Here is a 27,196-nt window from a genome sequence, read left to right as displayed (position 1 = left end):
TCCTCTTCTCTCTGCTCTTCCTCTTTTCTCCTCATTTAAGGTGCACCTCTCTCTCTTTGACCAAACAGTTGACTATCAATTCTGAAATCATTGTCTGGCAATTTTTATTTTGTTGGTTGTTTCAGATTCTTGTTATGAATGTGCATTAAATAACATTTTATGGCATTACGAAAGGATTTATATAGCTGCATATTGGTACATGATACTGGAGATTTGCATCAGGAATTTCTTTTAAAAAAAACGCTGACTAAATATCTCGTTTAATATTGGAAAGAAACCGAGCACAACAAACAAAGTTACAAGAAGATTTTCAATCCGGTGTACAATGGGCATATGTTTGACCGAGCACCTTATCATCTATCTAAAACCACAGTTGGAAGGCCCAAATTATTTAAAGTTAGCCTCTTTTAAATAATCCCATAGTTTTGACCTTGTAAGAATACTGCCCCAGATGAGTAAAGCAAATATCTGTCCCACTTTTGTAAATTTAAAGTCTGTGATACTGTTTCTATTGATTTTAAACTTCTTCATCTTTTGTGTTGAAAATGACTGGCTGTACCCCTCATAAATTATAGAATGAACACCTCAACAAATTTTCATGCACTTATTTATTATTTGTTTCAGTAGTTTGTATTGTTGTCGACTTGGTGATAGATGACAAAAGTGCAGTAGTGTCCTTTTCATGCTTATTTAAATATTAATGGATGATATATTCAGCATTTCTTTCAGGTGCATTTCAGATTGTCATTAGCTAAATGGTGTTGGATTGAATTTCCTTCCTTGTTCCCAGTCAAAAGTTGGTCAAAGCACATCTCGAATAGAACTTAATTCAGTTGTATTTCAGTATTTTGTTGACTGCTGAGGCTTGAAATGATGCTAGCAAAGATAAACCCTTTAGAACAGAAATTCATCCAGAATCAGAGGAAGGTATTCTGATGCTGCAGGACTACAGGAGTGGTAATGACAAATGGCCTAGCATCTCTTTTTGGTTGTTATCTAACATGAGCCAATAGATACCTCACTCCAGTGATCCTGTTTGCCTGTCCTGAAAAGGTAGTGATTACTTTTCCAGAAGTGCGATAAAGTTATTGACAGCTTGAATCTGAGAGGACTGGTGGCAACCTTGGCATATATTTCTTTGTACATTTCTTTGTGCTGTAGCAAGAAGCGCATTCCACAGCAAAACAAACCTCCAAGGAAAACTTTCTGAAATCAATCCCATTTACATTTTATTTCAATAAGACCACTTCTGAGGCGGTAAGTGAACACAAAATGAAAGAGGGGACCTTTCTTTTGATCTCAGGAACTGAGTTAACCAGATTTAATGCAGTAGAAAATTCCTGCATAACATAATTTTCAATTTCTGATTAATGCATCTATATATTGAAGTAATTAAAGTTGCCATTCTTTGTAATTGTTGAAATTTCTAATTGTTCTATAGGTTGACCGAGGTCTTGGCTAATACACCAAAAGGAGAACAAATAAAGAAAGTACTCAATCCCCACCTTAGTGAGTTTTTTTAAAAAAATAAGTACAGTAGATAAATGATCAAAATCAAGAAATCTCTGAGATGTCAATATACTAATTGCATTATAATATTCTCAATGTTGTGGAATAAAATCAGGAAAAGTAAGTATTCAAGTATTGCCAATATAAAACAAAGTACTGCAGGTGCTGGAAATAGAATTTTAAAAATCAGAAAATGCTGGAAAAGAAGCAGGTCAGGCAGCATATGTGGAGGTCAAATCAGAGTTAATGTTGCAGTCTCAATAGAATTGGAAAAAGGTTTTGTTGTAACAGATTTTAAGTAAGTTGAAAGACTGAAAGAAAGAATGGAAAAGAGAAAAGCAAGAACTTTTGTCCGAGAGAAGAGCAGAACTTCTTCAAGATGAGCATTCTGGAAAGAGGAGTATGAATGAATTAAATATGAATATAAAAGCTTTTGTACTTGCTCAAAAGGTATGATTGTGGATTAGTGATGGTAAACACTTAAGAAAATATTTCATATGACTTAAAAATGGATATTTCAATTAAAAAGTCCACAGGGAAGTATTCCATATGTAGATAACTAAAGAACTTAAAATATTATTAGGAAAGAGCTTTATAATATTGCCAAGAAATCTTCAACAGGAAAAGACGGAATAGATAAACTATTTCTGCAGGTTTGCGATTCTGGAAGTAGGGGGCATGATCTGAGAATCAGGGCCAGACTGTTCAGGAGAGATGTTAGGAAGCACTTCTATAAACAAAGGGTGGAAAATGTTTGGAAGTTTTTCCACAAATGGCAGTGGATGCTGAATCAATCGTCAGTTTTAAATCTGAATTAGATCCCTTTGTGAAGCAACAGTATTAAGGCATATAGGCCAAAGTCAGGTATATGGAATTAGGCTACAGATCAGCCATGATCTCATTGAATGGTGGAACAGGCTCAAGGGCTTAAAGACCTAATTCTGTTTGTGTTCCTAATGGTAAGTTTGAGGACTAGGACAGTTTTATAAATTAGCAAGTAAAGACCAAATAATCAATATTATGAGAAAGTATAACATTAATTAATATTAAAGTGAAAATAGATTATAAGACTTTGTAGAAGTAGGAAAGAAATGAAAACTGTAACGGAAGAAAATGCGAGTCCCATTAGTGCTTAAAAGGAGAATTTATGACAAGGAATAAGGAAATGGCTCAGATGTCAATATTTTGTGTTGGCCTTCATAGTTGACAACTGAGAATTAAGTTAGTGTGGAGTTAAGCCAAGTGAGAGAGGGAAGGCATTGCCGTGTCTTGTTCTGACTATTTTTGAGATGAGCTGCTGGCTACATCTGCGAGTGGGTCAAGATGAATACGGGGCTTTGTTGAGAACAGCAATAAGGTAACATTCCAATCATTCCCCTCCCCGCCAAGTATGCTAGTCGTTAAAGGGGCAGAGATGGCAGTGAGTGGAGTGACATGTTCCTCCTGTCAGATGTGGGAGATGAGGGAGCAGTTGAGTTTCCTTGGTGACTATGTCTGAATGAAATGTGTCAGGCTACAGCTCCTCTCAGAGCACATGGATTAGTTGGAGTGGCAGTAGGAAGCATTGAGGAGTATACAGGAAGCAGAGATTCTACACGTGTATTAAGGGCAAAAGAGTAATTAGGCAGAGAATAGGACCCCTTTAAAGATCGAGGCCATCTATGTACGGAACGACAATAGATGGGTGAGACCCTAAATTAATATTTTGTTTTAGTATTTACCATCTTGAAAGACATGGGAGTTCGGGAACTTGGGTAAATAAATAGTGATGATGATGTCTTCAAGAGAGTACACATTTCAGCAGAGGATGTGCTGGAGGTCTTAAAATGCATAAAGGTAGATAAATCCCCAAGACCTGATCAATTAGATGGAAAAGGATCGACTAGGCCTCAAAGTTGAAGCTCTAAATTGGAGGAAGGCTAATTTTGACAGTATCAGGCAAGAACCCTCAAGCTGATTGGAGATAGATGTTCGCAGGTAGAGAGTTGGCTGGAAAATGGAAAGCCTTCAGAAATGAAATAACGAGAGTCCAAAGATAGTAAATTCCATCTGGGTGAAAGGAAAGGCTGGTAGTTCTAGGGAAAGTTAGATGACTAAAGAAATCGAGGGTTTGGTTAAGAAAAAGGGGGAAGTATATGCCAGGTATAGACAGGATAGATTGAGTGAATCCTTAGAAAAGTAAAAAGTCAGTAGGAGTATACTTAAGAGGGAAGTCAGGAGGGCAAAAAGGGGACATGAGATAGTTTTGGCAAATAGGGTTAAGGAGAATCCAAAAGGTTTTTACAAATACATTAAGGACAAAAAGGTAACTAGGAAGAAATAAGATTCCTCAAAGATCAACAAGGCGGCTTTTGTGTGGAGCCGCAGGAAATGGGGGAGGTACAAAACGAGTATTTTGCATCAGTGTTTACTGTGGAAAAGGACATGGAAGATATAGAATGTAGGGAAATAGATGGTGACATCTTGAAAAATGTCCAGATTACAGAGGAGGAAGTGCTGGATATCTTGAAATGCAGGACCTGATCAGGTGTACCTATTACTCTGTGGGAAGCTAGGGAAGTGATTGCTGGGCCTCTTGTTGAGATATTGGTATCATTGATAGTCACTGATGACTTGCCAGAAGACTGGAGGTTAGCTAACATGGTGCCAGTATTTAAGAAAGGTGGTAAGGACAAGCCAGATGTCGGTGGTGGGCAAGTCCTTGGAGGGACAGGATGTACATGTATTTGGAAAGGCAAGGACTGATTAGGAATAGTCAACATGGCTTTGTGCATGAGAAATCGTGTCTTGATTTGAGTTTTTTGAAGAAGTAACAAAGAGGATTGCTGAGGGCAGAATGGTGGACGTGACCTATATGGACTTCAGTAAGGCATTCGACAAGGCTCCCCATGGGAGACTGGTTAGCAAGGTTACGTTTCATGAATACAGGGAGAACTCACCATTTGGATACAGAACTGGCTCAAAGGTAGAAGACAGAGGGTGGTGATGGAGGGATTTTTTCAGACTGGAGGCCTGTGACCAGTGGAGTGCGACAAGGCTTGGTGCTGGGTCCACTACTTTTTGTCATTTTTATAAATGATTTGGATATGAACATAGGAGGTATAGGTAGTAAGTTTGCAGATGACACCAAAATTGGAGATGTAGTGGACAGCGAAGAAGGTTACCTCAGATTACAACAGGATCTGGATCAGATGAGCAAATGGGTTGACGAGTGGCAGATGGAGTTTAATTTAGATAAATTTTGGAAAGGCAAATCAGGGCAGTACTTATACACTTAATCGTAAGGTCCTCGGGAGTGTTGTTGTCCAAAGAGACCTTGGAGTGCAGGTTCATAGCTCCTTGAAAGTGGAGTCACAGGTAGATAGGACAGTGAAGAAGGTGTTCGGTATGCTTTCCTTTATTGGTCAGAGTATTGAGTACAGGAGTTGGGAGGTTTGCAGCTATACAGGACATTGGTTAGGCCACCTTTGGAATATTGCGTACACTTTTGGTCTCCTTCCTATCGGAAGGATGTTGTGAAACTTGAAAGGGTTCAGAAAAGATTGACAAGGATGTTGTCAGGGTTGGAGGATTTGACCCATAGGGACAGATTTTCCCTGGAGAATCGGAGGCTGAGGGGTGACCTTTATAGAGGTTTATAAAATTATGAGGGGCATGGATAAGGTAAGTAGACAAAGCCTCTTCACTGGGATGGGGGAATCCAGAAGTAGAGGGCATAGGTTAAGGGTGAGAAGGGGAAATACATAAAAGAGACCTAAGGGGCAACTTGTTCATGCAGAGGGTGGTGCGTGTGTGGAATGGGCTGCCAGAGGAAGTGGTGGCAGCTAGTATAATTGCAATATTTAAAAGGCAAATGATTAGGAAGGGTTTGGGGGGATATAGGCCATATGCTGGCAGGTGGGACTAGATTGGGATGGGATATCTGGGCGGCTTGGACGAGTGGGATCAAAGGGTCTGTTGCCATGCTGTACATTTCTTATGACTCTAAGTGTATCCCAGGACATTGAGAAGCTAGAGAAGAAATTATGGAGCCCCTGGCTGAGATATTTGTATCATTGACAGCCCCGTCTGAGTTGCCGGAAATCTGGAGGTTGCCTAATGATTTGCCATTATGGTCGGTTCTGATATAATGCGATAGATCTGTTCTCGTGTTATAAGAAAATCGTGCAATAGCTGCGCCATTTAAACTAATGTGGCTGGTATTGTGTTATAGCCAATACAGGTACGAAAATTTCACATTCTCCAAATAACAGTCTAAATTCTTCAATTGCGTTAAAGTTATTTCACGTTGAAGAAACGCGTTATAGCAGAACCGACTGTATTTAAGAAAGGCTGCGAGGAAAAACCACGGATCTATAGAGTGGTGAGCCTGACATCACCAGTAGATGAATACTGGGCTTTTTTGAGGAGGGCAAACAGCATATGGTAAGATCTTTTTTTTTCCCCCTAATTGGTAGTATAATGGACAATGAAGAAGGTTATCTAAGAGTTCAATGGCATCTTCATCTGCCTGGCCAGTGGCTGAGGAATGGCAGATGGAGCTAAGCGCAGATAAATTTGAGGTGTTGCATTTTAGTAAGACAACCAGGGCAAGACTTTATACAATTAATGGTAGGGCCCTGGGGAGTGTTGTCAATCAGGGGAACTTAGGGGGTGCAGATACATAGTTCTTTGAATGTGGTGTCACCGGTAGACAGACAGGCTGGTGAAGAAGGCATTTGACATGCTTGCCTTCATTGGTCAGATCATTGAGTACAGGAGTTGGGACATCATGGTATGAGTATACATGACACTTTTGGAATTCTGCTTACAATTCTGGTTGCTGTGTTCTAGGATGGATGCTATTATAGTGGAAAGGTGCAAATAAAAATTTACAAGAATGTTACCGAGACTGTGGGGCTTGAGTTATAAGGAGAGGCTGGGACTTTTTTCCTTGGAGTGTAGGAAGCTGAAGGGTGACCTTTATAGCCTTATAAGCTGGAAAATAAGTGTCTGGTAATGACAATGAATCCAAATCCATTGTTGATTATTGGAAAAACCCATTAGTTTCACTAAAGTCCTTTCGGGAAGGAAACTGCCATCTTTACCTGGTCTGGCCGACATGTGATTCCACAGCAATGTGATTTACTTTTATCTACCCTCTGGGTAATTAGAGATGGGCAATAAATGCTGGCCTAGCCAGTGATGCCCTCATCCTGTGAATGAACTTTCAAAGGAAAAATCAAGGGGCAACTCTCTAGTTTGACTCATACTCTTGTCCCGTTTCCTTATCAGTCGAAACAAACACTCAGACACAGTATGGCTCTACCTTCTTCACCTTTTTTCCAAGCGATGGAGAGAAAGCGATCACCCATGTACACAAGGATATGAGTTCTCAGTCTTCTCTCAAACAGCAGATTCTTCAGGAATTGTATAGTCACTTACAGGAAGTGGCATGAAAATAAGGCAACATTTATATGGATTGGGTGACCGTTACAATCAGCAAGCATCAACAGTAAAGAATTAGGCATCTGGCATTACACAATAGATGTTCTTCACCTTGTTAAACCACTACCCTTACCTCCAGCACCTCGTTGTTTACTGCAAGTTCTTATCTGGTCAAAGTCATGCTGGCTGAGCCTTTGTCTCAGAACCCTAAACTTAACTCTTTCCCTACCTGTTCATACCTTGTACATATTCTCATTCCCTCCTTTATCATTTCATGATAACCATTGGCACTACCAGCTTTCAGAAGATTGTCAGCCCATATTTAAGCAAGTTATTGATACACAACATACAGTGATTATAACAACAAATATTACTAGTCCATGCAATAGACAGGAGCTGCAGGATCCTCCCACGTGGAAAAATGTGTTCACCAGTAAAGTTCTTAGTGACCACTCCACTCCCTCCAAGTCGAGTAGAAACGAGCCAGTTATCCAAAATCTCCTTCAGTAAAGTCCAACCAGAAAACAAAATCCAGTCTGTCCTTCTGCATCATGCCACGGAGAAATCGGAATTCTTTGATAAGGGCAGTTAAATACTTAACAAAACTGACGAGACTTCCATCCTTGTGGAGATGCTTCAGATGGAGGATACCAGTGCATCTGAGCGTGAAGTGCTGCAGCTACAGCAGCAGGCTAGGTGAATGCAGCACTCTTTGCTGCTTCTGTTCTCGCTCTGCTGTCAAATGTAACAAAGCCAACTTGCTGCTTTGATTTTAGCTTGATCAGTGAACCTTCACATCCCTTAACTGATCGAAAGACAAGGTAAAGCTCACGTGGTTTAATGTCCAGAGGAAGGCCACTGACCTCCTCTTCACCATTGTTAGCTTCTTCACTTTGCGTGCTCATGACTGAGGAACTGATTGAATCCGTTGGATCAGTTGGTGGAGGGGCAGGTGGTGGTCCAAAGGCGTGCTTGACCTGTAAATGGAGATGTTAGCTGCTGAAAATATCTCCGCATTTCCTCTCATTCCTTCCTTGCCAAGGTGGGTATCAGAATAAAGACAGTCACACATTTCACTACACTAAATTGTGTCTGCCTATTTCGACATTCTCTTGAAGTCTGTTACTCTGTCATATTTATGACATTATCAAGTTTTATACAATCCATAAAGTTCTAAATTGTACTGCCCAAACAATTCGGTCAATTATAAATAACAATTAGTGGTCCTTAAATCAAACCCTCTGGGTACCTCATTTAGATTATTCAAAAATTATTTCCCTTTAACAAATTAATACTTGGTCAATTGGACTCACCATATAAATGTAGTAGCTACAAGAGCAGGTAAGAGCTGAGGAATAATGCAGAGAGTAACTCTCCTCCTCACTCCCCAAAGCCTATGCATCATCTGTTTACAAGGCACAAGTCATGAATGTGATGGAATATTGTCCACCTGCTTGATTTGCAGATCCAACAACAGTCAAGAAGCATACTCCTCAGGACAAAGCAGCCTGCTTGTTTGGCACCATATCCACAAACATATTCTCTCTCCACCACTGACACTCAGTACAACTGCTGCTACTGTCCACAAGCTGCGCATCAGAAATTCACCAAAGATCCTTTGACAGCATCTTCCAAACCTGCAACCACTTCCTTTGAGAAGGACAAGTGTAGTAGATACATGGGAATACCACCACATGCATGTTCCCCTCCAAGCCAGTCACTGCCACCTTGGAAATATATCACTGTTCCTTTTATTATTGTTAGGTCAAAATTCTCTCGTGGGCATTGTGGGTCAATGTACTGTACATTGATTGCAGTGGTTCAAGAAAGAAGTTGACCGCCAGCTTCTCAAAGGCAACTAAGAATGTGCAATAAATGCTGGCCCCCAAGTGACGTCCACATCTTATGAGTGAATTTAAAAAACAAATTTGTTGAAGTTTTTAATGTTGAACTCATCAGGACAATTTGCAAGAAATGCCAGTGTAAAGGGAAACAACATTCATACTGCATGAAAGAAGAGTGCTGAATGGTTGGCCAAGTGAGCTTTAGGTACAGATATGTTGCCATATAGATAGTACAAGTGACTGATGACTCTCAATGGTTTATGCTGAACAATTGAGCTGAGAAGCTGTGTTATAATCAGAAACTACAATAAGCAGTTGAGCTTTAATAATTTGGGGGCTAATTTAGGTGCTTTCTTTTTATTTTCTCTCATATGATTGATATCGTGTTTCATTCGAGGCCAGTAAGTAAACTAAGTTGAGTTACATAAAATACACATAACAGAAATAACCATTTAGCCCAATTTTCGCTGCTGGTGTGTATTGGTCACCTAAGTTTTCTCCTATTTATTCTTCAAATTCATTCTGTATTTTGAGAAGATAGCTTCCCATGTTATAAGAATTTGTTATGAGGAAGTTAAGTTTTTGTTTCAAAGGTTCATAGCAAGTTGATTACTTCTCATGGGCCACATTAATGTAAAATAGCTTAAAAATATATCTAAAATATGTCAGATTGTTTGTGGCTGTACAAATCATTGGTTAGGCCACTTTTGGAATACTGCATTCAATTTTGGTCTCCCAGATATAGGAAAGATGTTGTTTTACAAGGATGTTGCCAGTATTGAAGGGTTTGAGCAAAAGTGAGAGGCTATTTTCCCTGGAGTGTTGGAAGCTGAGGGGTGATCTTATGGCAGTTTATAAAATCATGAGGAGCATGGACAGAGTGAATAACCGAGGTTTTTTCCCCAGGGTAGGGAAGTCCAAAACTAGAGAGCATAGGTTTAAGGTGAAAGAGAAAACCTTGGGGCAAAGTTTTCATGCAGAGAGTGGTGGAATGTTTGGAATGAGCTGCCAGAGGAAGTGGTGGAGGCTGGTACAATTACAACATGTAAAGGTATCTGGATGAGTATATGAATAAGAAGGATTTAGAGGGATATGGGCCAAGTGCAGGTAAATGAGATTCGATTAATTTAGGATATCTGATTGGAATGGATGAGTTGGACCAAAGGATCTGTTTCTGTGCTTTACATCTATATGACTCTATACCTAGTGGCTTATGAGGCAAATAAAGCATCTGGGTCTGTTTCCTAAAGTGTATTTTCCTAGAGCAGGACACCAGCCTGTCACCAAAAGCTGTAGGTTGGGGGCACTACTCTACATTAAACATAACTGATGAGGAGATTTTCCCACTTCCATTATCAACTATAAATGTATTGGAAGGATTTACAGGTCAATAATGAACTAATTTGACTATATTTTGAATGCAGAATTGTTATGGTGCAGAAGGAAGCCATTTGGACAACACTGGTGCACTGATGAATATTATGACTTGGTGACATTCTCCTGCCATTTTGCCATAGTCTTCCACATTTTGTATTCATACAATCATCTAACACCCTATTTAATGCCTCATTTCAACCTATCTCTGCCATACTTGCAGACTAATTACTCTGTGAAAAAAAGATTTTCAGCATCACATTTGCTTCTTTTGCAAATGATTTTTTTATCTTATACTTTCACATTCTCAATTCTTTTATGGAAATTCTATTTCTATCCTTCTATCCTATTCTATTCTATCCTTCCCTCCTCATGCAAAGATGTGTAAAAGACAAATGTAAAGGCATTGTATCTGAATATGTACAGCATTAGCAATAAAGTGGACAGACTAACAGTGCAAATAGTTGTACATGGGTTTGATGTAATTGTGAATACCAAGACATGGCTGCCTGGTGACCAAGGTTAGGAGCTGAATATTCAAGACTATTCAGTCTTTTGGAAGATCAGGCCAAAAGGTAAAGGAGGTGGGTAGCATTGTTACTAAAGGATGAAATCAGTGCAACGAGAAGGATGTTGACACAGAAACCTAGATTTAGAAATGGTTTTGGTGGAACTAAAAAGCAGCAAGGAATGAAAAACATTGGGAATTATCTATTGGTCTTCAAACAATAGAGGTAACATAGAGCTCAACATTAAGTGGAAACTTAGAGAAGCCTCCAACTAAGGTAACTGTTAATAATCATGGATGATTTTAATCGGCATGTGGCTGGGCAAACTAAATTAGCAATAATATTGTGGCAGATGAATTCCTGGATTGTGTGCAATATCTTTTTAAGAACAGTACTTCAATGAATCAATTAGTAATAGACTATCCTAGATTTGGCATTGTGCAATGAGAAGGCATTAATTAATTAATTAATCCTGTTGTGAAGGGTTCCTTACGGAAGAGGGACCAAAACATTTGAATCTTCATTGAGTCAGAAAGTGAAGTTGCCCAATTCAAAACTCCTAAATCCAATCATAGGAAACTACAAAGGTATGAGGGTGAGTTGGTTATGGTTGATTGGGTAACTTCATTGAAAGTCATGACAATCAGTGGCTAACATTTAAAGGACAAATGCATACATTGCGACAGTTATATATTGCTTGCTTATGCAAAAACACAACAGGAAAAATATGGTTAACAAAAGAAATTAAGGATTGTATTCAGTCCAAAGCAGAGTCATATAAAATTGCTGAAAAATTTAGTTAGCCTGGGATTGGGTGCAAATTAGAATTCAGTAAAGAAGAACCAAACAATGTAAGACACAAAACATGTAAATTGTTAAGGAACATAAACGTGAACTGTGATAGATTGTATAAGTATGTTTTTAAAAAAAGACAAGTGCAGGTCCCGTATAGTCTGGAACAGTATAATTGATAACATGGAGCAAAAAAAATGATAAAACAATTAAACAACTATTTTAGTTCTGTCTTTCTGAAAGAAATAATGGTCTCATGATAAGGAGGATTTAAAGGCAAATAGAATCAATACAAAGGTGGTGCTAGAGAAATTAATAGTACTTAAAACTGATAAACCTCCAGAACTTTAGAACCTGCATCACAGAGTACTGGAAATAGTGGATATGCTGGTCGTCAAAAAGACGGAGGGAAAAATAGGGAATTACAGGCTCTGATTATCTTAACATACATAGTAGGGAAAATTCTAGAATCTTTTTTAAAGTGTGATAACAGGGCACTTTGAATATATTAAAGGGATTAGACAAAGCATGGATTTCTGGAGGAAAATTATGTTTGACAAACCTATTAAGGTTTTTGAGGATGAAACTAATAGAACTGAAAAGGAAAAATCAATGAATGCAGTGTATTTGGATTTTCTGAAAGCCTTTAATAAAATCCAATTTAAGCGATTAATTTAATGCGATTTTGGAGAGGATTTGTAGCTCGGGTTGTACGTTTGCTCGCTGAGCTGGTAGATTTGTTCTCAGACATTTCGTTACCATGCTAGGTAACATCATCAGTGAGTCTCCAATGAAACACTGGTGTTCTGCCCCACTTACTATTTATGTGCCTTGCTCTATGGTGAGTGATAACTCTTCCAGTTCTGTTTCTGAGAGGTTGGCAAATGGGGTCCGATTTGATGTAATAGAGTTCCAGTTTGAATGCCAGGCCTTTAGGAGTTCAGTGTGTGTGTTTGTTTAGCTTGTCTGAGGATGGATGTATTGTCCCAGTCGAACTGGTGTCCCTCTTGTTCTGTGTGTATGGATACCAATGAAAGTTGGTCATGTCGTTTGGTGGCTAGTTTCCTGCCCGTTTGTCCAATGTAATGTTTGTTGCAGTCCTTGCATGGTATTTTGTATATGGCGTTCGTTCTGCTGGTTGTTGGTACGTGGTCCTTTAATCAGGAACAGGTTCAGTGTGATGTAAGGTTTGTGGGCTACAATTATGCCAAGGGGCCAGAGTAGTCTGGTCGTCGTCTCCAAGATGTCTTTGACGTATGGCAGGGTGGCTAGAGTCTCTGACTTCCTGTTTAGGTCTGTTGTGCAGGAATTGGTGGACTGTGCTTATTGGGTGCCCGTTGTTTCTGAATACGTTTTATAGGTGTTTTTCTTCAGCTTCTCATAATACCTGGGTGCTGCAGTGTGTTATGGATCATTTAAATAATGTCCTTATGCAGCTTCATTTGTGCGTGTCGGGATGATTGCTTCTATAGTTGAATATCTGGTCAGTGTGTGTGGCTTTCCTGTAAACGCTGATCTGCAGCTCTCCATTTGGCTTTTCACTCTACTGTGAGATCCGGCAAGGGGAGTCTGTTGTTGTTCTTTTCCCCTTTGGTGAACTTTATAAGTAAGGATGTTGTTTGTGCGTTTGTGGATTTCTTCTAATTTGTTGTGTTTCATGATGACTAAGATGTCATCGACATATTGGATCCAAAGCTTTGGCTGGATCGCAGGAAGGGCTGTTCATTCTAACTTCTGCATAACTGCTTCTGCTAAGAGTCCTGATATTGGTGATTCCATAGGCATCCCATTGATTTGTTTGTAGATCTTGTCGTTGAAGGTGAAGTGGGTAGTGAGACACAAGTCTACTATTTTAAGGATGCTGTCCTTGCTGATGGAGTTGGTGCTGAGAGGTGTTTGTGTCCTTTATCCATCGAGCAATGAGGCCAATGTTTCATTAACTAAGGTAATTTTTATTAATGTAAATAGGGCTCTCACGTCGAAGGAAACCATGGCCGTGTCCTCTACCGTGGTGTCTTTGTTAAGGAATTTCTGGATGGAGTGGATGGAGTGGGTTGAGTCTTCTGCTAGGTTTTTCAGTTTACATTGCAGTTCCTTTTGCTAATCTGTATGTTGGTATACCGGGAAGTGAGACTATGGGTCTGAGGTGGGTCCCTTGTTTGTGTACCTTCAGTAATCTGTCGAAACAGGGTGTTGGATCCTTAAGATTTCATTCTTTTGGAGGTCTGCCTTGTTAATTTCACCTGTATTGTGTAGTTTTTTTCAGGGATTATTGTAATACAGTTTTATAGCTGTGGAGTCAGGTCCATCGCCACCTGTTGGTAGGTATTGGTACCTGCGAATAGTGTGTTTGGTTTTTCAACATATTGTGCTCTAGTCAGGATGACAGTCGTGCGCCCTTTGTCTGCCAGTAGGATTACGATATTTCTGTCTTTTCTGAGACCTTCAGAGTTTTCCTTTCCAGTGTCGTAGAGTCATAGAGACGTACAGCACGGAAACAGATCCTTCAGTCCAACTTGTCCATGCCGACCAGATATCCCAACCCAATCTAGTGCTAGTATCCAGCCTATATCTCTCCAAACCATCCCTATGCATATTCACGTCCAGATGCCTTTTAAATGTTGCAATTGTTTGAGCCTCCACCACTTGCTCTGGCAGCTCATTCCATACACATATAACCCTCTGCGTGGAAAAAGTTCCCCTTGGTTCTCTTATATCTTTTCCCTCTCACCCTAAACCTATGCCCTCTAGGTCTGGACTCCCCAATCCCAGGGAACAGACTTTGTCTATTTATCCTATCCATGCCCCTCATGATTTTATAAACCTCTATAAGTTCACCCCACAGCTCCAGGGAAAACAGCCCCAGCCTATTCAACCTCTTCCTGGATCTCAAATCCTTCAACCCTGGCAACATCCTTGTAAATCATTTCTGAACCTTTCCAAGTTTCACAGCATCCTTCTGATAGGAAGGAGATCAGAATTGCACGTAATATTCCAAAAGTGGCCTAACCAATGTCCTGTACAGCCACAACATGACCTCCCAACTCCTGTATTCAATACTCTGACCAATAAAGGAAAGCATACCAAATGCCTTCACTATCCTATCTACCTGCGACTCTACTTTCAAGGAGCTATGAATCTGCACTCCAAGGTGCCTTTGTCTGGCAACATTCCCTAGGACCTTACCATTAAGTGTTTCCGTCCTGCTAAAATTTGCTGTCCCAAAATGCAGCACTTCGCATTTTATCTAAATTAAACTCCATCTGCCATTCCTCAGTCCATTGGCTCATCTGATCAAGATCCCATTGTAGTCAGGTAACCTTCTTCGCAGTCCACCTGTAATTTTGGTGTCATCTGCAAACTTACTAACTATACCTGTTATGCTTACATCCAAATCATTTATATAAATGATGAAAAGTAGTGGACCCAGCACCGATGCTTGTGGCACTCTATTGGTCACAGGCCTGCAGTCTGAAAAACAACTCTCCACCGCCACCCTGTGTCTTTTGCCTTTGAGCCAGTTCTGTATCCAAATGGCTAGTTCTCCCTGTATTCCATGAAATGTAACTTTGCTAACCAGTCTCTCATGGGGGACCTTGTCAAAGTCTTATTGAAGTCTATATCGATGAAGGGCTTTTGCCCGAAACGTCGATTTCGAAGCTCCATGGATGCTGCCTGAACTGCTGTGCTCTTCCAGCACCACTAATCCAGAATCTGGTTTCCAGCATCTGCAGTCATTGTTTTTATCTCGATCACATCTACCGCTCTGCCCTCATTAATCCTCTTTGTTACTTCTTCAAAAAGCTCAATCAAGTTTGTGAGATACGATTTCCCACGCACAAAACCATGTTGACTATCCCTAATCAGTCTTTGCCTTTCCAAATACATGTACATCATGTACCTCAGGATTCCCTCCAAGAACTTGCCCACCACCAACGTCAGGGTCTCTGGTCTATAGTTCCCTGACTTTTCCTTACCACCTTCCTTTAACAGTGGCACCACATTAGCCAACCTCCAGTCTTCTGGCACCTCACCTGTGACGGCTGATGATACAAATATGTTGAGGGTGTTCTCTTCTTTCTTTCTGCTTAGTGTTAGTGCTACTGTCTTCCTTCGATTCAGCCCAAGCTTTGGGTCTGCTCTGTGGATGACATCTTTGTCATCAAGAAACACAACAAATTAGAAGAAACCCGCATATGCATAAACAACATCCTTACTGATGTAAAGTTCACCCAAGTGGAAGAGAATAACAGCAGACTCCCCTTCCTAGACGTCATAGTAGAATGAAAAGCCAATGGAGAGCTGCAGGCCAGCATCTACAGGAAAGCCACACACACTGACCAGATACTCAACAGCAGGAGCAATCATCCCAACATGCGCAAATGGACCTGCATCAGGACGTTATTTAGGATCCACAACACACTGCAGCACCCAGGAACTATGAGAAGCCGAAGAAAAACACTTATACGGATTTAGGAACAACAGGTATCCAATTAGCGCAGCCCTTTTGATTCCTGCACAACAGACCTAAACAGGAAGACACAACATGCCCAGAGACTCTCGCCACACTGCCATATATAAGACATCTCAGAGATGATGACCAGACTACTCCGACCTCTAGGCACCATGGTAGCCCACAAACCTACCACCACACTGAACCAGCTCCTGATTAATTTAAAGGACCCTGTACCAACAACCAGCAAAACAAACGCCATATACAACATACCCTGCAAGGACTACAACAAACATTAGTTTGGACAGACGAGCCGGAAACTAGCCACCAGGATACATGAGCACCAATTAGCCACTAAAGACATGACCAGCTTCCACTGGTATCCACACACACAGGCGAAGAGAGACACTAATTCTATTGGGACAATACATCAGTTGTGGGACCGACTAAAGAAAGACACGCATGGGAATTCCTAGAGACCTGGCATTCAAACTGGAATTCCATTAACAAACATATAGATTTGGACCTCATTTACTGATGTCTCAGAAACCGAACCAGAAGTGATATCGCCCACCACACCTTTAGACACATTAAATAGAAAGCGGGACAGCACACAGTACTTTGTTGGAGGCTCAATGATGATGTTACCTAGCATGGTGACGAAATGTCTGAGAACACGCTCAGAGAGCAAACATACAACCAGATTAAATTAATGAACATGGGTTTGGGGTAATATACTTGCAAGGATTAAGAATTGGCTATCAGACAAGAAACAGTCGGAAGAAATGGGTCTTTTCCAGAATAGAAGTCGAAAACTAATGGGGTACCACAGGATTCAGTGCTTGGGCTACAGCTATTTGTATTCATATCAACAATCTTGATTTGTGAATCAAATGCAATATTTCCAAGTTTGTTACCCACAAAGCTAGGTGGGATTGTGAGTGGTGAAGAGGATGTAATAAAGCTTAAATGCAACTTGGATAAGCTGAGCAAAATGGACAAATACATGTCAGATGCTGGTATAACGTGGGTAAGTGTGAAGTTATCCAATTTGATAGGAAAATGAAATGGCAGATTGTTATATAACAGTGATAGACTGAGAATTATCGATTACAATAGAAACTGGGTGGCTTTGTACACCAGTCACTGAAATCAAACTTTAAGTGCATCAAGCAGTTGGGAAGGCAAATGGTTTGTTGGCCTCCATTGCAAAAGTGATTGAATGGAGGAGCAAGGATACCTTACTGCAGTTGTACAGAGCTGAAATAAGGCTCCGACTGGAGTACTGTATGCAATTTTGGTCCTCTTAACTAAGAATGGATATACTTGCCAAAAGAGGGCTGCAGTGAAGGTTGAGCAGACTAATTCTTGGGATGGTAAGATTATCATGGAGGTGAGATTGAATTGGCTATGCCTGAATTCAGTGAAGTCCTGGGAATATCATGATATTTATAAAATGCTTATAAAGCTGTGCGGGAATGTCTAGTACAAGAGATCAAAGTCTTTGGATATGAGGTAGACCATTTAGGACTGAGATGAGGAATTTAGTTAGAGGGTGAAGAGTCTACCAGATTTTGGAGGCCAAGTCATTGAATAGGTTTAAGAAGACAGTAGATTTCTGCAAATTAAATCATCAAGAGGTATGGGGAGCAGGCAGGAGGGTGAGACTTGAATCGGGTAACAGCCATGATCATGTTGAATCAGGGAGCAGGCTTGATGGGCTGAATAACCTGTTCCAGCGTTCAATGTTTCTGTCAGATATCCTCGTCTTCTCTTTGACAATCTATCTTCATAACTGCAATTTCTCACCCCTAGATCCATTGATGTAAAACGTTTGAACTGCCATGCCACCTTTAGTGATTTATGAACGTATACATCAAGGTTTCTCTGTTCCTGCACACCCTTCAGGAGTGAATACTTTTGTTTTTTGCTGAATCTCTCTGCCACCTATCTGCCAACTGCAGCAACTTGTCAGTATCACTTCACGTTTACACAGTCCTCCTCCTCCTCACAATTTAGTGGTTCCAGGTTTCATATCATTTATGAAAAATATCCCCACAATATCGAGATCTAGATGGTTAACATATATTAGGAAAAGCAAGCATCCGAAAACTATCCCCTGGGAAACTCTACTATGAATGTTTCTCCAGTTCAAAATATCAATTGGTTGTTGTGCTTTGTTTCCTATCCCTCAACCAGTTTTTTTTTTAAAATCCCAGTTGCTGTTGCCCCTTTTAATTTCATGAGCTATAACTTTTCTTAGTCTGTTATGTGGCACTATTATTGAACACCTGTTCGGAGTCCATAGACACCACATCAACAGCATTGCCCTCATTGGCGCTCTCTGTTATGTCTCTCAAAACTCCAAGTTAGTTAAATACAGTTTCTGCTCAAGAAATTTATACTGACTTTTCCTAATTAACCCACCTTTTTTCATGTTACTATTAATTCTACCCTGAATAATTGTTTCAAGAAATTTCCCCGCCTCTAAAGTTAAACTGATTAGTCTATAATTGCTAGGCTTATCATGTAATATTTCTCTGAATGCAGGTGTGACATTTGCAGTTCTCCAGCAGTACTCCAGGAATACTGAAAAATTGCAGCCATCTTCAATTTTTGCTTTCATTTTCTTCAATATGAATGGATGCATCTTGTGTAGCTTTTGTGCTTTACCAAATTTAAGTACAAACAGCATATTCAATATGTTAACTTCATCTTATCAATTTTAAACTGTCCTAATGACTGAATGTCCTTCTCTGTCACACTGACTTGGGTAGTATCACTTTCCTTATAAGAATGACGCATTGTATTAATTTAACACCTCAGCCATGTGTAAATACTCTTTTTCATCTCAAATCATACTGTACTCCTTTTTCCTGCATATGTGCCTGCAGATGACTTTGAGATTTCACTTTGCTTGCTGACAGTCTTTTTGAATCTATCTTTCCTATTTTTATTTACATTTTCACTTCCCTTTTGAACCTTCTGTATTCAGATTGGTTCTTATTGTATTTTGTACCTGGCACCTGTCATTAGCACACTTTTTTTTTCTTTCGATCTTAATTTCTACCCCCTTTTCAAGCAGGGAGCTCTGGTTGTTTGTCCCACCTTTGTTTCAACCATGCCTGAACCATCTCTTTGAAGGTAATTCATTTGTTAGCTAAAGGTATTTCCCCCTTGGTTCCAGTGCATCCAACCCATTGTTCCAACCCCATTTAAAGTCAGCTGTCTTCCAGTGAATTATTTTAATTTGGATTGACCTATCCCACTGTCATCCTGCACTGTATGATGCTGTGATTTCTATGCCTGAAGTGCTGCTCCCACTGACACCTGCTGTATCTGGCCCACCTTGTTCCCAAGAGTTTGGTCTAGCGTGCCTTCTTTATTGTATTCTTTATTTATTGTAAACAAGTACTACTGTAGAAAATTCTCATGACAACAATTTAGGAATGTTTGTCCCTCTGTGCTCTTTACACTACCACTACCTCAGTCTGTATTTGGGTAAGTAAAGCTCATCATTGCAGTTACTGTATGTTATTTCCACCTTTCTATAATATTCTTGCAAATATCTTCCTCTGCACCCTTCCCACTAATTGGTGGTCTGTTGACTATGCTGTGCATTATGATTGCGCCCTTCTTGCCCCTTTGTTCCTGCAAAATCAACTCTGTCTGTGAATACTCTGAGAAATCCTCTTTCTGCGACACTACAATACTCTCCTGAATCAAAAATAAATCATGCCTCCTTTTTCTTTTCCTATCTTTTCTACACACCATATAGAGTGGGGAATTTATTTTTGTAAATATTTTTATGAAGAAAAATGATTTTAAATTTTTTACAAAGCTACAAAATCATAACAAAACATCATAACAACCTTTTACTACTCTACTCCACAAACCATTGAGGAAAGAAGAAAAAACCTACAAAGTACAACAAATAACTAAAAGAAAACTAAATTAAACCAAGTTAAACCAAAGTAAATTAAATTACGTTCAGTTAAGTTACCGCACTCAGTGCAATCCCACTAAAGCTCCCCACCACCAGGAGCATCAGTAGGTATACCCATATTTGTTCAGGATTCTTCCTCCCAGTGGTCCCCAGGCTGTCAGACTTAGCCCTCATGACTACACAAGGCCCTGACCAGCTTAGCTGACAAGTCTGCAGCTATGTAGTTCAGAAAGGGCTGCCATGCTCTATAAAAGAGTTCCATTTTCTGGTGCACACAATTGCAAGGTGGTCCAGGGGATGTGCTCCACAACTAATCTACGCCACCCTGAGAATCCTGGGGGATTCTCCGACACCTAGCTCACCAGAATGCCCTTCCTCACACAGAATGAAAGAACACTAAACAGTTTCCTCCCAAAGAAGGGAGACCAGGCAAGCCCAAAAGGAGGAACACCGGATCCACCCCAACCTCAGTTCCCAAGACCACTTGCAAAACACGCTCAATGGCCCCCCAATACCTACGAAGCTTGTGGCATGACCATAAGCAATGAGCAAGAGTGCTAACATCTGTTTTACATTTGGGGCACATTGGGGATGCTCCTGAACCAAACTTTGCAAGCTGCTCCGGTGCCAAATGACCTCTGGGTTACCCTCAATCGCCCAGCCTGTGGGCCACTACAAATCAAAAATCCTCCTTATGTTCTCCCAAACATTCTCCCACACCTCTGACGAGACCCCCCACCCCAACCCCCCAAATCCAGATTCCACATAACCACCCAATGTTTCTCGGAACACCACCTCCCAACAAATGACAGAGGGTGCTGACTGAGAGAGCACCCATAGACCGAAGCACACTCCCCTTTATACCTGACCCACAGGGACCAACCATCAATGTACTTCCCCTCTGTACAAAGTCTCCAATCCGAAGGATATGAAAGAGGTTCCTCCTACATAGCCCATACCTCTGACTCAGCTGCTCGAAAGACATCATGACCCCCTCCCCTTCCCCCCGGTCAAACAAATGTCCCAAACAGGAGACTCCCCTAGATTCCCAGAGCCCAAAGCCAGAGTCCATCAATCCCAGCTGGAATCTCAACGCTCTACTATGGGAGTGAAAGGGGGAGTTCCTTGTAGGTTGTCCTCACCTTATTGCATCATTGTCCATGCTTTAACCTTGCCAAGGGCAATCTGATTTTTTCAGTGGTCCACAACAGTTCCCATCCCGTCCATGAGCAACAAATTGACGAGGGGGAATTTTGTCTGGGAGGCCTTGATGTCCAACCAGATTGACCATTGGTCCTGGCAAGTCCAATCAGCGATATAAGAGAGTAAGGAACTTAATTTATATTATCCAAAATCTAGGAAGTCCAAGCCCCCAAGCCCAAGATCCTCCAAGTGCCTAAGGTCCTGTCTTATCTAGTGACTGCACAAAATTAGCTTTATATAATTTATCAAAGGCCAGTGGGGAATATGTAAACCCAGACCTATCATTACTTGAGTCATGTCCCTGTTTAAGTATTATAATTCTGCACTTGAAACTTATCTCTCTTATTGACTATACTCTGTGAATTCATATATATTTAGAGTTATAGAGTCATAGAGATGTACAGCACAGCAACAGACCCTTCAGTCCCATTCTTCCATGCTGACCAGATTTAATTTTGTTATCCTTTTTTGTGCGCCATGGTATTACTCGCTTATATATTTTCTGATTCCCACAGCCCTGCCAAGTTAGTTTAAATTCCCCCCAACAGCGTAAGCAAAGCACGCTGCCAGAGTTGAGTCCCAGGCTAGGTTCAGGTGCAACTTGTCTGGCCTGTACAGGTATGATTGTTTCCAATGCCCCAAGAATCCAAAGCCCTCCCTCTTGTACTAACTTTCCAGCTACATATACAATGATCTGTTTTATCCTTTGTTTATCTTTACTCACTTGCATGGTTGCTGGGGTAATAATTTGGGGTACGGCTTACTAATTTTGTATCCAGCTGCCTAAATTCTGACTGCAGGACCACATAGCCAGTCCTATCAATTTCATGGACGCCAGCGTGGATCATGACCTCTGGCTGTGCACTCTTCTTTCTGCCCAGCTTCTTTTGGAGTACTTTGTGGTCACCCATTCCCTGCACACCCCTACCCAATTGAGTGACCATCTTTCTGGATGCACTACTTTACATAGTTCTGTGCCTGATGGATGCACCATCGAGATTCCAGCTGTTGATGAAGCACCAAAATCTGTAGTTAGTGACATGTGCTTGTCTAGATCATGTGAACTGTCCACAGCTTACCACATGTCACAGGTTGGGCATTCTACATAGTTGTGCTGCCATGTCATACTTGTATACTATTTGCTATACAATTAAAATGTTCTTGCTGTTATTTGTTTGTTTCTTCAAAGTCTCCCGATTGTCATCAGTCCTTAACAGTGACTGCTCGGGAAGGAATCCCTCCTCCACCTTAAGCAAGCTTAACTTGCTGCATTGGACTTTATTTAAAGCACCTCTTTCCCCTTGTCTACCGTGTGCCTTTCATGACCATCAAAACCTGAACTGGGACTCAAACCCAGAGTTTCTGGCTCAGAGAGAGAGATGCTTTGCACTGTATCCCAAGAACTTTACCTTTTTATAAACTATAATTATGTCATGTTAGATACCAGGGCAGAATGCTGGCTTCCCAGATACATCTAAACAGTGCAAGAAAGCATCAGTTTTCCAGAGAAACAAAAACAGAAATTGCTGGTGAAATTGGCAGCATCTGTGAGGAGAAAGCAGAATTAACATGTTGTAATTCAGTTCTGATGAAGAGTCACTGGACTTAAATTATTAACTCTGCTTTCTTCCCATGCGTGCTGCTGGAGCCACTGAGCTTTGCCAGCGCTTTTTGTTTTTGTTTCAGATTTCCAGCATCCACAGTTCTTTGTTTTATTTAGCTTTCCAGAATATTTGGACTGATACACCTGTATGTAATAATTCTAGAATGCCATTTTTAACTCTGTGTAACATGTGATTAATGTACTATTCAGCATTGAACCTGCAATTAAGTATATTTAAAGTGGCCAACAATTTTAGAAATTCGACATAGAAAATTTCACATTCCAGATCAAAATATTTTTCAATCTATCAAAATACTTTTTTTTAAAGCTTGTGGAGCAACACTCATTGAACATTGCCTGATGAAATTTGGATTCTCGAGTAACACAAAAGTAGGCGAAGATTTTGATTTGTCTAAAGGTAAGTTTGTAGGAGCAATGCAATATCTCCATTTTTTGAATTTTGCTTGTTTTTGTAGTGCTATTCAAACTATTTTTATAAAGTGTATTTTAGCATTTAAATTCATGACTTTTTAAAATTAATTACACATTATAGTAAAAATTGTAATCACTTGATTAATAAAAGCAAAAATTCATTTTTTTTGAAATTGCACATATTTTCTCTTTCTGCTTCATTTTTCACGTTAAATTCTTCTTTGATCATATTAGGTTTAATTTTTTATTTCTAGATGGAGTGAAACTTTTGGCTGCTCTACACTCGGCTGAGGATTTTATGGAGATGACGGCTAACTTTAAAGGACAGGTAGTCATGTGGAATCATTTCCTTGGTGTTACTAAATTGCCCTCTTTTCTGCAAGTTATTTTCCATTCTGTAATTGGATATCTCTGTCTCAGATACCATTGTGGTCTAGTGTCTGCTTTGCTCATTGCTAATTTTGGATATAGCTAGGAAAAGTAATGTAAAAATATGTAGTTGATTTTAAAATATGTGGGAAAATACTTCTTGGTTAAAATAATATTATGGTAGTGAACAGATTCTGAATGGAAATGGGCTTAATGTTTTGGAAAAGCTCAGTGATTTTGAGGCAGAGTGCAAGCTCACAGAACATTTCAGGCTGCACATCAGGTTAACAAAATGAGAAGTGAATAAATTCTAGGTTTTAGTATGCAATTTACAAGCTAACAGCAATGATGAACCAAATTAAATATTAATAAGGTGCCACTTATTGTACCAAATGTAGTATTGAGGATTTTAGAGAGATTAAAATGCAGGCTCACTAACTTGCTTCTTGAATAATGCTGAAAAAAGACTTTTTATTTTGCCTTTCATTTTGCACTCATTGAGACAACTTGCAAAAGTACCAATCCAAAGAAAAATAAACTTACATTTATATTATGTGAGAGGAGAGTGATTACTGGTTGCCAGACAGACTGTGGTGGACGTTTTGCTGTTGAAAAGCACCCATTGATGCTGATTGACATGTAACCGCCAGACTTGGTTTACATTTTAACCAGGAGATTGACTCTGACTCTAATTAGCTAGGACAGTACACTAAGAAATGAATCAGCAAATGGCTGTCATTTATTTTGTTGAGTTGGAACAGATGCAGTGCATGTACATTTTTTTTCTGCCTTCAAAGGACAGGGGTTAATATATGTAGCTTCCAGTATGTGTACGTGCACAGCGCAATGATCCTGAGTGACAATAATAAATTGGTTGTCAGTGCAATTCTTTGCAGATGAGATTATCCAGCAAATGTTGCCCAAGTACAGATTCACAATTATTCTTGAATGCTATGTTGTAAGTTACGTCAATTTTCCTGCTCTCTGCTGCCAGCAGGTCAGGATGCTGCCTGACCTGCTGTGCTTTTCCTGCATCACAAACCTGACTCTGATCTCCAGCATCTGCGGTCCTCACTTTCTCCTGGTTGGATTTAGTCAGTACCTTGCTTGTAGTGAATAATTAAAGGGCCACACTGTTTGATTTGATCTGCCAGTTTTTGAGGTGTATGGCCTGTGTAGTTGGCATTACACTGCTACTGAAATTCATACAGCACAGAGTGTAACTTTGTAGCAGTATCGTGTTAGTCCATTTGTGATTTTATGACAGCAGAGTGAAACAGCGAGTTTCATCTGTTAAATTATAATGTGAGGTACAGTGGGCAGTTTTCAAGGCCAAGAGTTGCTGCCTGAAGAACTTTCATGAATCTATGCCATATACAGTGGGAAACTACATGCATGAGGTAGCCATTATCTTGTAAGGTGGCTTTGATGCCTCTTATTTCAGCATCACTAATGCTGCAGTTGAGTTAAGTTTCAATGATACTATGTTTGCCAAAATAGATAATGTGGGCGTGGGAACCCTTGGCCCGCTCTTGCAAGTGTCTTTGTTGGATTCCATGAGAAAAGTGTGTTTGATGGAATGATACCTGCACTCCTATCTCTTGCATATTTCATGGGCTCCATCCTAAAGCATGTTTGAAATGGAGCAATCAAATGAGCTACCTTTATTTGATCTCTTACATGAGAAATCTGCCAGGGGTTCTCCAGTACTGTCAAACCTACTTTCACTGGTCAGTGTATACGTTGAGTTCCTACAGTTCCACATGCTACGAGATTGGCCTTACCGGAAATCTCTCAAATATGATGCGAGCCATTTGTTCACCATGCAAACTTGATGCTGAGGTGTCTCTTGTGTCTCTACTACATAGTAGCAGTTAAAACTTACAAAGTGGTATGAATAATTAACCAGCTTTTTCTGGCATTGCTTTCTGCAGTTAATTTTTGAGAGTCGGGATGTGATTGTCTTTCAAAAAAAAACTGCCTATGCTAGAAATATGAAATGAAAACAGACATTGCTGGAAATCCAATCTAGCACCATTCATGGAAAGTGATAGTATTACCATTTCAAGTTTGTGACCTTTATCAGAATTAGGATCAGTTTGACATTTTAATAGTTTTTGAGTGGAAGGAGAAGTATGGTGCAAAAACGAAAAGGCTGCATTATGTTGGAGGACAGGAGAGATTAAATGACAAAATGTTTCACGGTGCAAGGCCAAAGCAGATGGCACTGGAAGAAGTAAAACAAAAGATGGACTAAATTTTCCCAGTACCTAAGCATGTGGGTAATGGTGAGTCTGTTGGGGAAAATATGGTAAGATCAGAAAAGTGACATTGTTGACAGAGGAAAATAAAGCCTGATTTGTTTTTACAACCAGGTTTGGAAAGGTGAGGTGAGAATTTCACTGGTGAGTGGTGAAAAACCTATTTGCATAATTTTACATCTTACCATGACTCAAATGTCCCTCATTTATATTTGTTTTCCTATTCTCCCACACATCGGAAATAAACTAGATGGTGTCAGTTCCTGGCACCAGAATTATGTGAGGTCCCTGACGCACATCTCCACATGTTGCTCTGGCCTTGATCTTGGACACTAGTCCTTAACGTCTCAGGTTTGGTTCCATGAGCAGTGAGCACTGCATCCCCTTGTCCATGAGGCATGGCATCAAACAAATACTGGCCTTATCACATCATTATGGCCTATCTTATTCACTTAGAATACATCCCTCCACTTCAGTGCTGCACTTTGGAATGCAGTGAATGTTTTCATTGTAATCCTTCTGCCATGCCATTGGTACGTTGGGGGCAAACATCCACTTCAGAGCGCATTTCTGAGGGAGAGGCGATATGATGCCATTCAAAGGGCAATAGAATTAAACAGACACCTGTGCAGTACAGATTTATATTAGGGCAATGATGTGCAACATCCATCAAGAGGCAGCTCCCTGGCCGCCTTGTTAGGGACCTTTATATCTCCATGCTTGGAAGACAATGTCTTTGTATGTCCAGAGACTGCTGAATAATCATATTAGCAAGGTGATACTTTGTTTCTAATATTACCCATATAGGGTGTTTGGATTGTGCTGAGTAGATCCCGGTGCAAAAGCTATTGTCATCCTTGTGGCCGCTGCGCTAAGGGCTGTGACTGTATGACTTTATGTGAATGGATGAGAAGCGCATGCATCTGAAAGCTCAGGATCATCATCAACCTCCAGCAGCCCCTTCCCACTAGTGCAGTGCTTCCATCTACTGGTGTCCTGATGATGTGACAAAGATGCAGAAGGGACAAATTGTTTGTCTTCCCTAAAATGCCATGAAGCCCAGAATGACGTGGTGGAGCTTTACTCCTTCCAGAGGTAGAGGTCAGAATGCCATGTGTTATCCGGAGTATTTGCGATTAAACACTGTCTTCCACTGTGGCCACCAAAAACCATAGTATGGCTTCTCCACATCAGCATTTCATGCAGGTGATATATTGGGATTCATACTGGTACTGTCCATGCAGAATGCAGTTTGATCGTCGGAGCCTCTGCTCCACACAATTGGAAGGCGTACTGAAGCTGTGGGTTGTCCAGAGGTGCTTCTTTTTTTCAAAGGGGAGAATGTAAAGATGCCACTGGTAGACCAAAGAGGGAATGAGTTGCAAAATAGAAGTAGAGATTCGGCCATGTTAAGAATATAGTTGCAGTGGCAATAATGAGAGAGCTGCATCACACTTGACAGTGATCTTTCTTC

General features: G+C 40.4%; 1 protein-coding gene across 2 annotated transcripts in view; it reads left to right on the top strand.

The window, feature by feature from the left end:
• The window catches only part of LOC122553501 (nuclear export mediator factor NEMF-like), a 132,769-nt gene that overhangs the window by 25,701 nt on the left and 79,872 nt on the right, over positions 1-27,196 (top strand). For both annotated transcript variants that reach the window (XM_043697353.1, XM_043697355.1), the window contains 3 exons: positions 1,442-1,509; positions 22,989-23,078; positions 23,347-23,420. In XM_043697353.1, coding sequence (XP_043553288.1) covers positions 1,442-1,509; positions 22,989-23,078; positions 23,347-23,420 — 232 coding nt within the window. The remainder of the gene's footprint in view (positions 1-1,441; positions 1,510-22,988; positions 23,079-23,346; positions 23,421-27,196) is intronic.

Source organism: Chiloscyllium plagiosum, chromosome 10 (assembly GCF_004010195.1).
Source record: "Chiloscyllium plagiosum isolate BGI_BamShark_2017 chromosome 10, ASM401019v2, whole genome shotgun sequence".
Classification (NCBI taxonomy): domain Eukaryota; kingdom Metazoa; phylum Chordata; class Chondrichthyes; order Orectolobiformes; family Hemiscylliidae; genus Chiloscyllium; species Chiloscyllium plagiosum.
The sequence above is the reverse complement of the archived record's forward strand: the minus strand, read 5'-3'. Positions and strand labels throughout refer to the sequence as shown.